Source organism: Protopterus annectens, chromosome 17.part0 (assembly GCF_019279795.1).
Source record: "Protopterus annectens isolate FY-2018-M chromosome 17.part0, PAN1.0, whole genome shotgun sequence".
Classification (NCBI taxonomy): domain Eukaryota; kingdom Metazoa; phylum Chordata; order Ceratodontiformes; family Protopteridae; genus Protopterus; species Protopterus annectens.
In genome coordinates this window covers 234,346,280-234,361,074 of record NC_056751.1, presented here as the reverse complement: position 1 = coordinate 234,361,074, position 14,795 = coordinate 234,346,280, and the positions used below count along the sequence as shown (strand labels likewise).

Here is a 14,795-nt window from a genome sequence, read left to right as displayed (position 1 = left end):
TCTCAATTATTAAGAATGAGAGCTGTGGAAAAGGTACCATCTATGGAGCAAGGGAAGGGATTTTACTCCAGACTCTTCCTGGTACCAAGAAAAGAAAACAAATGGAGGCCTATACTAAACCTGTCCGCTTTAAACACATTCCTCATTGTTCCAAAATACAAAATGCTGACCTTACAGCAGCTTCTTCCCATGCTGGGCAAGGAGTCTTGGCTGGTAACTCTAGATCTCAAGGAGGCATACCTGCACGTCCCCATAAGACCAATTTGCAGAAGATACCTCAGATTTCTTGCAGGATCAGAGCATTATCAATTCTCAGCATTGCCCTTTGGCTTATCTACTGCGCCCAGAGTGTTCACGAAATGCCTGGCATCAGTAATCGCTCATTGCAGACTTCAGGGGATTCAAATCTATCCCTACCTGGACGACTGCCTGATACAAGCGGACAACAAAAACAAACTGTCAGAAGACTTACAAAGAGTCATCTACCTGCTGCAAGCCCTGGGATATACAGTCAATACAAAAAAGTCAAGGCTGATTCCATCCCAAAGAATAGCTTTTCTGGGTGCAGAACTGGACACATCAAAACAAATGGCATTTCTAACTGCAGAAAAGAAAGAGCAACTACCTCTCTACTTCTTGGCTTTAACAAAACAGAACCATCTAACTGCAAGAAAAGTGCTACAAGCTCTAGGCTTCATGGCATCCTGCATAATACTGGTCCCTCATGCCAGGCTGTATATGAGAAAGCTACAGTGGTACCTAAAGAATTTGTGGTCCCAGCACAAGCACAGCCTAGAAACCAAAATTCCAATGATCCCATGCCTGAAGCAAGAGTTCCTATGGTGGGCTCAGGCCTGCCAATCAAACACAGGATTGCCCTTCTGCAAAAGTCAACCAAGACAAACCATCACGACAGATGCCTCAGACCTCGGTTGGGGGGCACACATGATGGACAAGTGCATTCAAGGCCTATGGACTCAAGACCAGCTGCATCTGCACATAAATCTAAAAGAAATGATGGCAGTAAAATTGGCAATCCAGGCATTCAGACCTTTTCTCCAAGAAGGCCAGTTGATGATAAGGACAGACAACACCACAGTTATGTGGTACATCAACAAACAGGGAGGCACACTCATACCCTCTATGCCGGCTGGCACTGGACCTATGGGATGTGGCTCTGAGCTACAACATTCAGTTACAGGCAATTTATGTGCCAGGGAAGGAGAACATTCTAGCAGACATATTAAGCAGAACTACAACAGATGCCCACGAATGGATGCTGCATCCGGACATCTTCAAAACCATCACAAGAGAATGGGGATTACCACAAATAGACTTGTTTGCATCCCCATTCAATCACCAGTTGAAGAAATTCTGCACAAGGACTTACCACCCACTTGCTTGGAAGGTGGACTCCTATCTTTCAGTTGGAAAAACCTGACAGCACCACCACTTCCTTTGATGCACAAGGTGCTTCTGAAGATCAGAGGAGCATCCGAGGATCATTCTGATAGCCCCAGACTGGCCAAGACAACATTGGTATCCACTGCTGAGGAGCATGTCCCGGGAACAAATATGGACACTACCCCTGATCCCATTACTGCTAACACAGAACAACTACAACATCCTGCATCCAAACCTAAAAACTCTGCAGCTAACTGCCTGGAACATTACATAACAGCAATTAACCCAAATTTATCCCAAAGGGTTAAAGATATAATCATTGAGGCTTGTAGACCTTCAACAAGAAAGAATTATGCAGCAAAATGGAAAAGATATCTCATCTGGAGTACTGCGAAGGGGCAAGATGTGACACTGGTGAACATAGCCAACATCCTGGAGTACTTGGCGGAGCTCTTCCATACAGGCCTGTCCTACTCTTCCATCAAGATACATGCATCAGCTATTTCAGCGGAATACAGCTTGGATCCTCCTGTCTTCTCGCATCCTCTGCTCAGACAGTTTGTCAGAGGAATTAAAAATGTAAAACCTCCCAGGAAACCTCCATTACCAGCATGGGACTTGACCTTTGTGCTAGAAAAACTGACTCTTCCTCCTTTCGAACCAGCAGCAACAGCAGAATTACAATACTTATCCTGGAAGACTGCTTTCCTGCTGGCAATAACTTCAGCAAGAAGGGTCTCTGAACTACAGGCATTAATGGCAGTGCAACCCTTCCTGATCTTCCATCAAGATAGAGTGTCCATGAGAACAAATCCTACATTTATGCCTAAGGTGGTATCCAGAGTCTCTTTAAATCAGGCTATCCACCTTCCTACATTCTTCCCCAACCCACAGAACAGGGGAGAAAGGCTCTTACATACCTTGGATGTACACAGACAATCGCTACTACCTGGACAGGAGAAAAAAGCAATAGAAAAACTGACCAGCTTCTGGTAGCATATGCAACAGGAAAGGAAGGAAAACCAATTTCTAAACAGACAATCTCCAAATGGATAGGAAATTGCATTAGATTTTGTTACTCCTACCATGGAAAGAAAACTCCAGAGAACATCAGGCCTCACTCCACAAGGGCTACTGCCACTACCACAGCTTTCTTACAAGGGTGGCTACCAAGGACATTATAGAGGCTGCTACTTGGACCTCCGTGCATACATTTGCCAAGCATTACAACTTACCTCTATACTCTAGATCCCGTGCTGGTTTTGCCACTGCTGTTTTGCAAGGGATCCTAACTACACCATAATATCTTCACATTTCCTCCTCCCTAGTTTAGCTATGGTATTCTACCCATTTAGGACTGCAGATGCATCCTTGAAGGACATAGTACAGTTTTGTACCTACCATAAATGTAGATGTCCGAGAGGAATGCATCTGCAGTCAGATTACCACCCTCCTTCCCCTGAGGTACTCCTAGGGTATTTGCCAATCTTCAGCTAGCTTGGGGATCTATTATGGTGTATTTGTTTGTATATATGTACATACATGCTTATTTTGTGTGTTTGCTCTCTACTATTTGGAAACTTTGGCATTTATCCAAATTTAGCCATCCAAGAGGGCACCTGGCATCTGGGGCAAGAAACACTGAGGAAAATGGCGTCGGGTGGTGCCTTTATACCCCAATAACTGCCGCAATGACGTCGGGTGAAGTGCGACACCAGCCGAAGCCAGACCCAGACTTTGGAATGCTGCCTGACGACAGGACAACCCATTTGTAAGGACTGCAGATGCATTCCTCTCGGACATCTACATTTATGGTAGGTACAAAACTGTACTTTTCCCTTCCTTTGGCTTCATGTACTTCACAACCCATGTATTCTGGACCCAGTTCCGGACCTTTTTTCCCATCCTCAGGGACTAGTGAACCCCAATCGTCAGACCCTCAAGCTAACTGCTTGGTTTCTCCAATTTCATTAGTCACCAAACATAATGAAATTCCTTCTCCTGTACAACACATTTTTTTGCCATCCCATAAACCGTCCACCAGGAATCTTTACCATACTAAATGGAGGAGATTTTCTGTTTGGGCTTTTGATAATGGTCTGGATCCTCTTTCAGTGCCAGTAGAAAAAGTTCTAGAGATGTCCTTCAAGGATGCATCTGCAGTCCTAACATATGGGTTGTGGTCTGGCCTCGGCTGATGTCGATAGCTGCTGTCAATTGGGAATAAAGACATCTGCCGACGCCCATCGGCGCTCAGTCTTTCTTGCAGAAGCTGTTTGCGGTCGGTCAGAACCAGAGATTACTACCGAAGACTTCTAAAAGCTAAGTACCCCATTGGGGACTCTTTCTTGCCTCAGCCGATGTCAGAAAAGTAAATAACTGTTTAACTTGTGGGGAAAATACCCTCATAAGGATTTCCACTGCCTTCCTTCCTTGCTTAGGCCCAGACCAGACCCGCAGCAGCTTGTGTCTAGCCTGTGCTTCTTCCCTTCACGGGCACTTAGACATCGGTCTTGCAGAGGAGCTGAAACCAAGTCCTCGGTTCTTCCTTGCATGCCTCCAACCGAGGCCTCATCCAGCATGGCTGAATCGGCTACTGAATTTCCACCTGCTGTTGCAGGTTCTCAGGATTTATCATATACTATTCCCTTAGACATATCTACTCCTGCACGTGGAGCTGCTAGGCCCCTGCATCCATGTCTATCAAGGCTTTTCTAGGGCTAAAGCAGCTAAATCTTCTAAGGCCTTGCCAACTAAAACCCCCTCACACAGGCCTAGCTCTAGTACACAAATGCATAGCCTGGCAGAGGATCTCATTTCTTTGATCAGGGATCCCAACCTCACCCTGACAGGGCCTCTCATCCCTCCAGAGAAGAGGCCTAGAGCAGAGCCCCTGAGCCAGTTTCTACAGATTATTCCTCTGATGATTCAGAAAACTCAAATCCTCCAGAAGGCCCTTATTCTCCATATGAGGACTCTGGCCTTGAAGACTCCATTCCTTCTGCCTCTCCTCCTGAGGAATTTTCTTTGGGGAAACCTTGCATGCTATGAGAGAACAATTTCAATGGCAGGGCCAGGATTTTTCAGATTCTAGGAAAAGGCTTAGGACCTTTTACATTTGCCACAGCATAGGCCTTTAGCCATTCCTCCAGTACTTACAGTTGTGGATGATGCATTTAATGATGCTTGTACTGCCCTGACTCTCTTCCCCGGCTGCCCGACAGATACTACAGGGTCCTGGACACACATTATCACTTGTATAAGGCTCCTATTGCAGATCCTGAAACTATTTCACAGGGCCCCAAAGCTGTAGCAGCTGCCTCTGCCAAGAACCCCTCCCTCTGAAAGAGAATCTAGAGCATTAGAGATGGGGTAAAAAAGTTTATACTTCTGCAACTCTTTCGGCTAGGGCCTTAAACTGTCAATTCCACATGATTCAGTATCAGGAATGTTTGTTAGATCAGCTAAATAAAAAACTGTCCTCTCCTGAACCTATAGACCGTAAGTCCCTTCAGGATTTGGTACATAACATTCAGCAGGTCAGTAATCATTCCTTGAAATGGGGCTATGATGCACTGGAGGCTTCCTTTAGATCAGCTATGACTGGTACAGTGATCAGAAGGCATGCATGGTTAAAAGAGCAATCCTTACCAGACCATGTAAAGTCAAAGCTACTAGATGCTCCCATGGAAAAACACAGTTTGTTTGGCTCCCCTGCACAGCAAGTATTAAAGAAGGTGGAAGAAAAAGCAAAATCTGTCCAAACAGTCAAGGATTTCTTACAGGTCCAGCCTCCGAGGTTTAGTAGGAATTGGCCTTCGAAGAATTGGTCCTTTCCAGACACCACCAGAGCACAGAGATGCAGAAATAAGAGGCAGAGGTCAATCCAGAGGTGCCTACAGGGGTGGCAGCCACCAGAGACAGATCCAGCCACTACCACTTCCACAGGACAGTCACAGTGACTTGGCTCTGATACCACCTACCAGGGAACAACTAGAAGCACCCTTAGGCAGAAAGCTAGCCTTATTTTCAGTAAACTGGCATTACATTACAGGAGACAAATGGATTTTACAGACAATAGACAAAGGTTACAGGTTTCACTTCCATACTCTACCAAGGAAGAGAGGAATGCCAAACCTACCACCAGACCAAAAAACAAACGCTCTAGAACAAATCGACCACTTACTAAGGATGAGAGCTATAGAAAGGTACTATGGAACAAGGACAAGGATTTTATTCCAGACTTTTCCTGGTACCAAGAAAGGAAAACCAATGGAGACCTATTCTCCGACCTCCGCTCTGAACACATATCTCATTGTTCCAAAATTCAAGATGCTGACCCTACAGCAACTTCTTCCCATGCTGGGCAAGGGGTCTTGGCTGGTGACTCTAGATCTCAAGGAGGCATACCTGCGAGATTGCAGAAGATACCTCAGATTTCTTGCAGGATCAGAGCATTATCAATTCTCAGCATTGCCTTTTGGCTTATCTACTGCGCCCAGAGTATTCACGAAATGCCTGGCATCAGTAATTGCTCATTGCAGGCTGAATTCAAATGTATCCATACCTGGACGACTGCCTGTTACAAGCAGACAACAAAAACAAATTAACAAAAGATTTGAGAAAGTTTATTCACCTATTGCAAGCCCTGGGATACACAGTCAACATAAAAAAGTCAAGGCTGATACCATCCCAAAGGATAACTTTCTTGGGTGCAGAACTGGGCACATCAAATCAAATGGCATTCCTCACAGCAGAAAAGCAAAAGCAACTACCACTCTATTTCATGGCATTAACAATAAAACCAGCTTACAGCAAGGAAAGTCCTGCAAGCCCTGGGTTACATGGCATCCTGCATAATATTGATTCCACATGCCAGACTACATATGAGGAAATTGCAATGGTACCTAAGGAATTTATGGTCTCAGCACAAGCACAGCCTAGAAGCCCAAATTCCAATAATTCCATGCCTGAAGCAAGAATTCCAGTGGTGGGCTCAGGCCTGTCAATTGAACAAAGGACTGCCTTCCACAGCCCTCACCCAAGCCAGACTATCACCACGGACGCCTCAGACCTCGGTTGGGGCACACATGGTGGACAAGTGCATACAAGGCTTATGGACACAAGACCAGCTGAACCTACACATAAATCAAAAAGAGATGCTGGCAGTAAAACAGGCAATTCAGACATTCAGACCATTTCTTCAACAAGGTCATTTGCTGATAAGGACGGACAACACCACAGTTATGTGGTATATCAACAAACAGGGAGGCACACATTCATATCCTCTATGCCGGATGGCAATGGACCTCTGGAATGTGGCCCTGAACCTCAACATTCAGCTCCAGGCCATATTTGTGCCAGGAAAAGAAAATATACTAGCAGACATCTTAAGCAGAACTACCACGGATGCCCACGAATGGATGCTGCATCCAGACATCTTCAAATCCATTACAAGGAAATGGGGACTACCAGAAATAGACCTGTTCGCATCCCCACACAACCACCAATTGAGAAAATTCTGCACAAGGACATACCACCCACTTGCTTGGAAGGTGGACTCCTATCCTTCAGTTGGGAAAACCTGACAACATATGCATTCCCACCTCTTCCTTTGATGCACAAAGTGCTACTGAAGATCAAAGAAGATCACCCAAGGATCATCCTGATAGCTCCAGACTGACCGAGGCAGCATTGGTACCCGCTACTGAGGAGTATGTCGCATGGCCTCTACCTCTAGTTCCTTTACTGCTAACACAGAACAACTTCAAGATCCTGCATCCAAACTTGAAAACACTGCAGCTAGCTGCTTGGAACATTACATAAAACAAAATAACCCAGATTTATCTCAAAGGGTTAAAGACATTATCCTGGAGGCTCGCAGACCCTCCACAAGGAAAACTTATTCAGCAAAATGGAAAAGATACCTCATGTGGAGTGCAGCAAAAGGAGAAAATGTATCATTGCCAAACATAGCTAACATCCTGGAATATTTAGCAGAGCTTTTCCACAATGGCCTGTCTTACTCCTCCATTAAGATTCATGCATCAGCAATTTCAGCAGAATACAACATGGATCCTCCAGTCTTCTCTCATCCTCTACTCAGGCAGTTTCTGAGAGGAATTAAAAATGTAAAGCCTCCAAGGAAGCCACCTTTGCCTACATGGGACCTGAACTTTGTATTAGAAAAGTTAACACTAACCAGCAGCAACAGCAGAATTACAGTTCTTATCTTGGAAAACTGCTTTCCTGCTTGCAATCACTTCAGCAAGAAGGGTTTCTGAATTACAGGTATTAATGGCAGTACAGCCCTTCCTTATCTTCCATCAGGATAGAGTGTCCTTGAGAACTAATCCTACTTTTATGCCAAAGGTGGTCTCCAGGGTATCATTAAACCAAGCAATCCACCTACCAACATTCTTCCCCAACCCACAGAACAGGGGAAAGACTACTGCATACCTTGGATGTGCACAGGCAATTGCGCTACTACCTGGACAGAACCAAGAACAATAGAAAAACTGACCAGCTTCTGGTAGCATATGCAATAGGAATGGAAGGAAAAGCAATTTCAAAACAGACAATCTCAAAATGGATAGGAAATTGCATTAGATTTTATTACTCTTTTCATGGAAAGACAACTCCAGAAAACATCAGACCTCACTCCACAAGGGCTACAGCCACTACTACAGCTTTCTTTGGCTACCAAAGACATTTTAGAGGCTGCTACTTGGAGCTCCGTGCATACATTTGCCAAGCATTATAATCTGCCTTTATACTCCAGATCCCGAGCAGGTTTTGCCACTGCTGTTTTGCAAGGGATCTTAACTACACCATAATCTTCTTAGTGCCTCCTCCCCAGTTTGGCTATGGTATTCTACCCATATGTTAGGACTGCAGATGCATCCTTGAAGGACATAGTACAGTTTTGTACCTACCATAAATGTAGATGTCCGAGAGGTATGCATCTGCAGTCAGGATTACCCACCCTCCTTCCCCTCTGTGGTACTCCTAGGGTATTTGCCCATCTTGTAGCTAGTTGGGGGAATCTATTATGGTGTATTTGTTTGTATATATGTATATACATGTTTATTTTTATTTGCTCTCTACTGTTTGGAACCATTTGCATTTATCCAAATTTAGCCTTCCTAGAGGGCATCTGGCATCTGGGGCAAGAAACACTGAGGAAAATGGCGTCGGCTGATGCCTTTATACCCAATTGACAGCAGCTATGACGTCGGGTGAAGTGCGACATCAGCCGAGGCCAGACCGCCGAGGCCAGACTTTGGAATCGGCTGCCTGAGGCAGGACAATCCATATGTTAGGACTGCAGATGCATACCTCTCAGACATCTACATTTATGGTAGGTACAAAACTGTACTTTTCTAGCTATCATTTTTGATAAAGGAGCTTCTGCTTCTACAATTAAGGTTATCTTAGCAGCTATTTCAGATTTCCATAATGATATTGTTGACCAGCCTTTAATCTCCTGCAGGCTTTGTAAAGTTTTTCTTAAAGGCACCATCCATTTAAATCCCCCTTTCAAGGATTCACTGCTGCCATGGGACTTGACTGTTGTACTGCAGTCTCTTACTTTACCCCCGGTTGAACCTGCAACTACCTGTGACTTGAAATTTCTTTCTTGGAAAATATTGCTTCTCATAGCTGTCAGTTTGTTGAGACTAGTCTCTGAATTACAGGTTCTGTGTTCCGAAGCTCCTTATTTAGTTTTCTATAAAGACAGAGTGTAACTCAAAACAAACCCAACCTTTCTTCCTAAAGTGATTTCAGAGATCAGTATCAGTCAATCCATATACTTGCCTGTATTATTCCCAAACTTTTGAAATAAATGTGAATACTGCCTGCACCTTCTGAATATACACAGGTAATTGCGTTTTTATCTGGATAGAACTAAAGAACTTAGACAATTAGAACAGTTATTTGTGTCCTTTGCAAGTGCAGCCTTGGGCAAACCTGTGTCTAAGATTACTCTGTCTAGATGGTTAAGGGATTTCATTTCCTTTGTTTATATGAAAGTATACTTTTGTTTCCCTATGCCAGTCTACCAGATCTGTGACAATTTCAGTTGTTTATCATTCTAAACCTTCTATGTCAGAAATTTGCACCGCTGCCTCTTGGCCTAAACCACATACTTTTAATACTCATTACAAACTGGATATGGTCTCTAGGGGGAGAGCCTCCTTTGGTTCTATGGTTTTCAGGAATATTCTTCCATAGGGCCACCCAGGATCTAAGGTAGCTGGGGACTCTGTCCCATAAGTCAAGAATAGATGAATTGAAGATTGACAACATCAGATAAAGAAGTTATGTCTTGCCATAACGTTCCATCTGTGTAGTCGATCTTCATCTGTTCTTGCATCCCTCCCGCCTACCCCCACCTTTGGATTTCTAGTGGAGCGACATCCTGCCCTGTGTTTTTATTGGTAGGGATACTGTGGGCAAGGTTTCTGAGTGGAGTGAGAGTGCCTTCTTCAGTATGAGTGCAAACTTGATCTGAGGTAATGTGGAGAGGGGCATTGTGGGTAGACTAGCAGCTCGACAGATTTTTGGCTAATGCGAGCTATATATCGGCCAGATTGGAACCGTACATCCACAAGTCAAGAATAAATGAAGCTCGACAACACAGATGGAACGTTATGGTAAGACATAACTTCTTTATATATTACAGAGTATTCAAAATCGGGGTGTTATGCCTTAACAGGCCCATGTTTGTCATTCTTTTAGTGGAGAAATGAGCTAAGTAATATTCTATGTAACCTCAGATGAATAAATAAGCAGGCAAGTTTAACTGAAACAAGATGTATGACCACTGAAGATCATGACTGGGACCTTGCCAGTTATTTAACTTTTACTTCATGCGGACAAAAAAAAAAAACACTTTATTTTGCTGCATTAATGTTTTGTAGTAGTTATTAGAAAACAAGTTTTTATTTGATGGAGCTACATCTGTGTTATGTAACAGGGAGACATTTGTTATGTCATAATTTTATGTGAATGCTTATTGAAGTGAAACGGTATTGTGCGGTATACACCTGTACTTTTACTTGTTTAAAGTTAATGAATTTGGGAAATGGTCTTTTTATGTCTGCAGATTAAGAAATTATGGTATGTTGTTGTTTGTCTTTCGGCTTTTTCCCTGTAAGGGGTCGCCACAGCAGATGCTAATGATTGGCAGTAGATTTTTACGAAACGCCGAGGTGCCAGCTCAACGCCCAGCCTTCAACGAAGGCACGCCCATTTACGCACGCATGTCTTTCAAACGCTACTCAACCAATGTCTGAAAAATAATTATTGCTTCTCTTTACAAGGACAGGCACATATGGAATGGTGGAATGGGTCTGCAAGATGGGTCTGAATGTGTAAAAATTATATTTGCACCACTGTGTATAGATTTAAATTAGTGTTGAGATCATACATTAGTAAGATGACAGAAGTGAATTTATAAAGATACAGATATTTGTATTATATTTTAATTTGATTAGGTGATCTGGATTCTTCCCTGATGATTATATGCATGTGGTGTGTTTGTACCAAGGTCAGTAAAGATGATTTCTACAGAAAAGCAATAGTCATATGACAATTACTGTAGCACACTTACAGTTTAGTACAATATTTATGAATTTTTGTTTATTAATTTATTTATTGCATTTGTTGACCGGGAAAGTCAGACTCAGCAGAGTCCCCTTTTCAGCTGAGGCCCCAGGAGAAAAGCCCCAAACGATACATATTAGATGAAGATTTATACATAGAGTAGAAAAAAACAAGATTTTAGAAGTGAATACATAGTCTAATGAATAGTATAGAAAAAAAACAGGATTTTACAAATGTATCCATAGTCTGGTAAATAAATAAAGAAATTTTGTAGAAATTTATACATGGCATAGAAGTCATTCAGTAGTATTTTGAAAAGTCTGCATAGTACTGGAGTCATTGCAGGTAGTGCTATAAGGCACGGATACAGGTTGTTTTGAGCAAAGGAAGATGATGAGCATGACTCAGTATACATGTATACATTGGACCAGTAGCATTGTATGCTTCAGTAAGCAGTTTCATAATAAAGCCATTAAACAGACCTAAATCTGCAGAAAACAGCATTCTTTGATACTTCATTTTTTTTTTTGCTGGTCAGTGAGTGGCTGGTGTAGTAGGCTACAGACTGATCAAAGATGGAGAATGACTAGAAGTGATTGAAAATGTGAAGGAGGAGGGGATGTAAGGGGAAACAATTCTAAACGTGAATGTAAGAACAAATGAAGTTGGTAGGAAAGTGAGGGGGTAGTGGTCAGCTATATCGGGTGGATGAGAGAATAAAGAAGAAGGGTTGTAAAAAAAAACAAAATAAGAGGAAGTAGTTGAAGGGTAGGAAGACGTGTGGAATTATGCTTTAGTATGGGGGTGCATATCCAGGGTTAGTGCAGGGATAGAGCCATAGATTCTGCAGGTGTGACTTTAGTTTCTTTTTAAAGTGTTTGAGGTGTTCTGTTTTTAAAAGGGTAGGTATGGTATTTTATGCTCTGGTGACACAGGTTGAGAATAGATGGTCACTAACTGTATTGTTGGATTTACTGATGTGGAGAGGCAGCATTTGGGTTAAGCGAAGGGGTCTGTTTGGTTTGTGTGGTTGGATTAGAGTTGATAGAGATGGACAGTTTGTAGATTTATAGATGAGATTATGAGTAGTCGCAAGTTGGGAATAAGATAGTAAATGGGGGTAGTTCAAACCAGTTTAGTTCTTTCAGTGCTGGGCAGGGATGAGATTTTTGTGGGTGATTCTGCTTATGTAGAACGTGTACATTTTATCATTAATTCAGGTGGTTTTAATAATGAAGACCAGTACTCATATTTATATTTATTTATTTATTTTTTTTTTAAGTACAGGTCAGTTGTACAACAGTGACCAGAGTAGCGGGTTATTTTAAGAATGTAAAAAAATAAATAGAGAAATTAGTGGTGTTAAAACTTCTTTGATAAGCTCTGTCGCAGTAGTTTCCAAAAGTCATGAAACCCAGGTAGTTTGTGTTACATGTTACAAGTGAAGATGAACACACATTTAATTCTGAATTATTACAGAACTTACAGTACAAGACCCTGGTTCTAAAAGGTATTAATTGTAAAATAGTGCACTTTACAGTCACAAACTGTTTGTTCCCTCCTCATTGCTTTGTCCATGTTCTGCAGTTTCCTCCACCCAGCACCATTTTGCAGTACTAGAAAGCTGTGATGAGCTACACATTAGGATTCTTGTACAACGTTTTTCATTCTCTCTATATCTGAATTACACGTTTGCATTTCTTCACACCCAGTTTCCAAAGGAGGACTACATGGCCCACACTCATAACTCATGGTCCAAAATTAAAGATTCAGTTCAACTTTACAAGAAGATACCAAGGATAATTTTAGAGTATGGGCTGACATATAGTTTGCCCCCCCGGCTTATTCTTCCACAAGCTGAGAGTCTAAGACATACCACAAAAAACACATCCCAAAGTAGACACTCTGTTTCAGTTATTAATGCAAAAGCAAGCAAAGCTTTCGGGTTCAACCCTTCATCAGTGCTAACAATCAACCTAATTACAATTTAATTTATAATAAAACCAAATAAAACATGTGACACAGCCATCCAATTATAACTTTGTTAATTACAACTTAAACATTTAAGAACATTAAAAAGTGTATGCAACCTTTCTAACCTACTAGCAGTATTGCATTTGCTTCCTAGCTAATATAGGTTTAATACTAATGGCATTATTTAATCCAGGGAACACATCTGCTTTTAGTATAACAATCCAAGATAGTACCTTAGTCTATTAAATAATGTGCAAGGTAAGTTATATCTGTATAGCACAGGTACATAGATAAATGTTGTGACCCCAAGACATAACTTAGCAGTGTACTAGTGTGCAAGGTGATAAGTTACATATGTATAGTACAGGTGAGTAGCTAAAGGCTGTGAAGACATATAAAATTCATGAAAACTTATGTTTACTAAATAACCAATAAACTGTGTCTTGAAATGCTGTCACATTTGCATTATTTACTGCATTTAATATTGCTCATTATTAACAGTCTGTCAAGTTGACATAGACAGGTAAAATGGGCTTTATGCATGTCCATTATAAAGAAGACTACATGTGCTAATTATGACTGTAAAGCTCAAACCAAAATTCTTTATGCAAAAATGGTAGATAGTAATTAGTTTTTGTGCACATTGCTAAGTTTTTTTTTTTTGATAAAATGACCACCCTCTAAATGGATAAGTGTTATACACCTGTTTGAATTAATGTGTTTTTCTTTGGTGCATTAAACTGTCAGAATGTAGGGTTCTGTGTATAATGTGTACATATTAACACAGATGTTTTTTTTTCCTTCACTGCGTTAACTGCAGTTTAAATAATACTGAATATGCTATGCCTTTGAAATTGATAAAAAGAACCAACAATCTGTTGTCATTGTGTCATTTCAGCTGTTTCTGTCCTCACATTAACTATTGGGTCAGTATGTCTACAGTCACTGGAGACTTTTGCTTAACATGAATGTTAATTTCACATTCCGTTTTTTGTTTTTGATCTTAGGCCTTTTTTTCTGGCAAACTGCAGGTGAAGGGCAATGTAATGCTGAGTCAGAAATTGGAACTGATCCTCAAAGACTATGCAAAACTTTGAAGAACAAGACCTTGACACATGTTAGAGTACAAACGACAGAGGTCACTATTTCGTTAATAAGCTGTCCCTTTTCTTTTGAAGGCACTTTCAAACTAACAGTAGTGTGTGCTGCACTTTTGTAAACTTATACATTTGATTTGTTTAGAAACTGAATAATAATTATTTGAAATGTCATTATTTTTGCACTGATGAGACATTTGACATACCAGTTGTTTCCATTTACCTCTTATAAATTATGATTGCATACTGAATGCGTAATCGTGGTATAACAAAATTGTAAATAATCAAATATATCTTTATATGTGCAGCTTGAAGCTTACACCTTTTTGATAACTAATTCATGGGAAACACATTAAATCCTTGTTGCTTGTACAATTGCTTTTATTTTCATCTCTTTGAAACTTTGTTTTTGTAACTACATCAAGTTTTATTAGCCAGTTGTCTCGTCGTGATACTATTTGAGGACATCTAAGACACATTTTGATAGATGCTTCTGGCATAAGCAAAATGTTGTGGTTTACAGTAATAGTAATACTGCAGTAACCTGAAGTTGCATATCAAGGAGTGGGCGTCAGTTTTCTAGATAAGTAAAGCTTTTTCTGTACCTTTAATCTAAGATGGCTGACATATATATTAATTTGTGATATAAATGTAGCATGAAAAGGAAAGACAGTTTTGTGTGTTTGAATTTAATCATTTCCTTTTTTTCTT

At 41.2% G+C, this 14,795-nt stretch overlaps 1 protein-coding gene across 1 annotated transcript in view; it reads left to right on the top strand.

The window, feature by feature from the left end:
* HSD17B4 (hydroxysteroid 17-beta dehydrogenase 4) overlaps nt 1–14,454 on the top strand; it is a 1,616,359-nt gene extending 1,601,905 nt beyond the window's left edge. Inside the window, exon 24 of the mRNA XM_044059338.1 lies at nt 13,995–14,454. Within this exon, the coding sequence (XP_043915273.1) occupies nt 13,995–14,084 (90 nt within the window). The 3' untranslated portion in view covers nt 14,085–14,454. The remainder of the gene's footprint in view (nt 1–13,994) is intronic.
* The last annotated feature ends 341 nt before the right edge of the window (nt 14,455–14,795 follow it).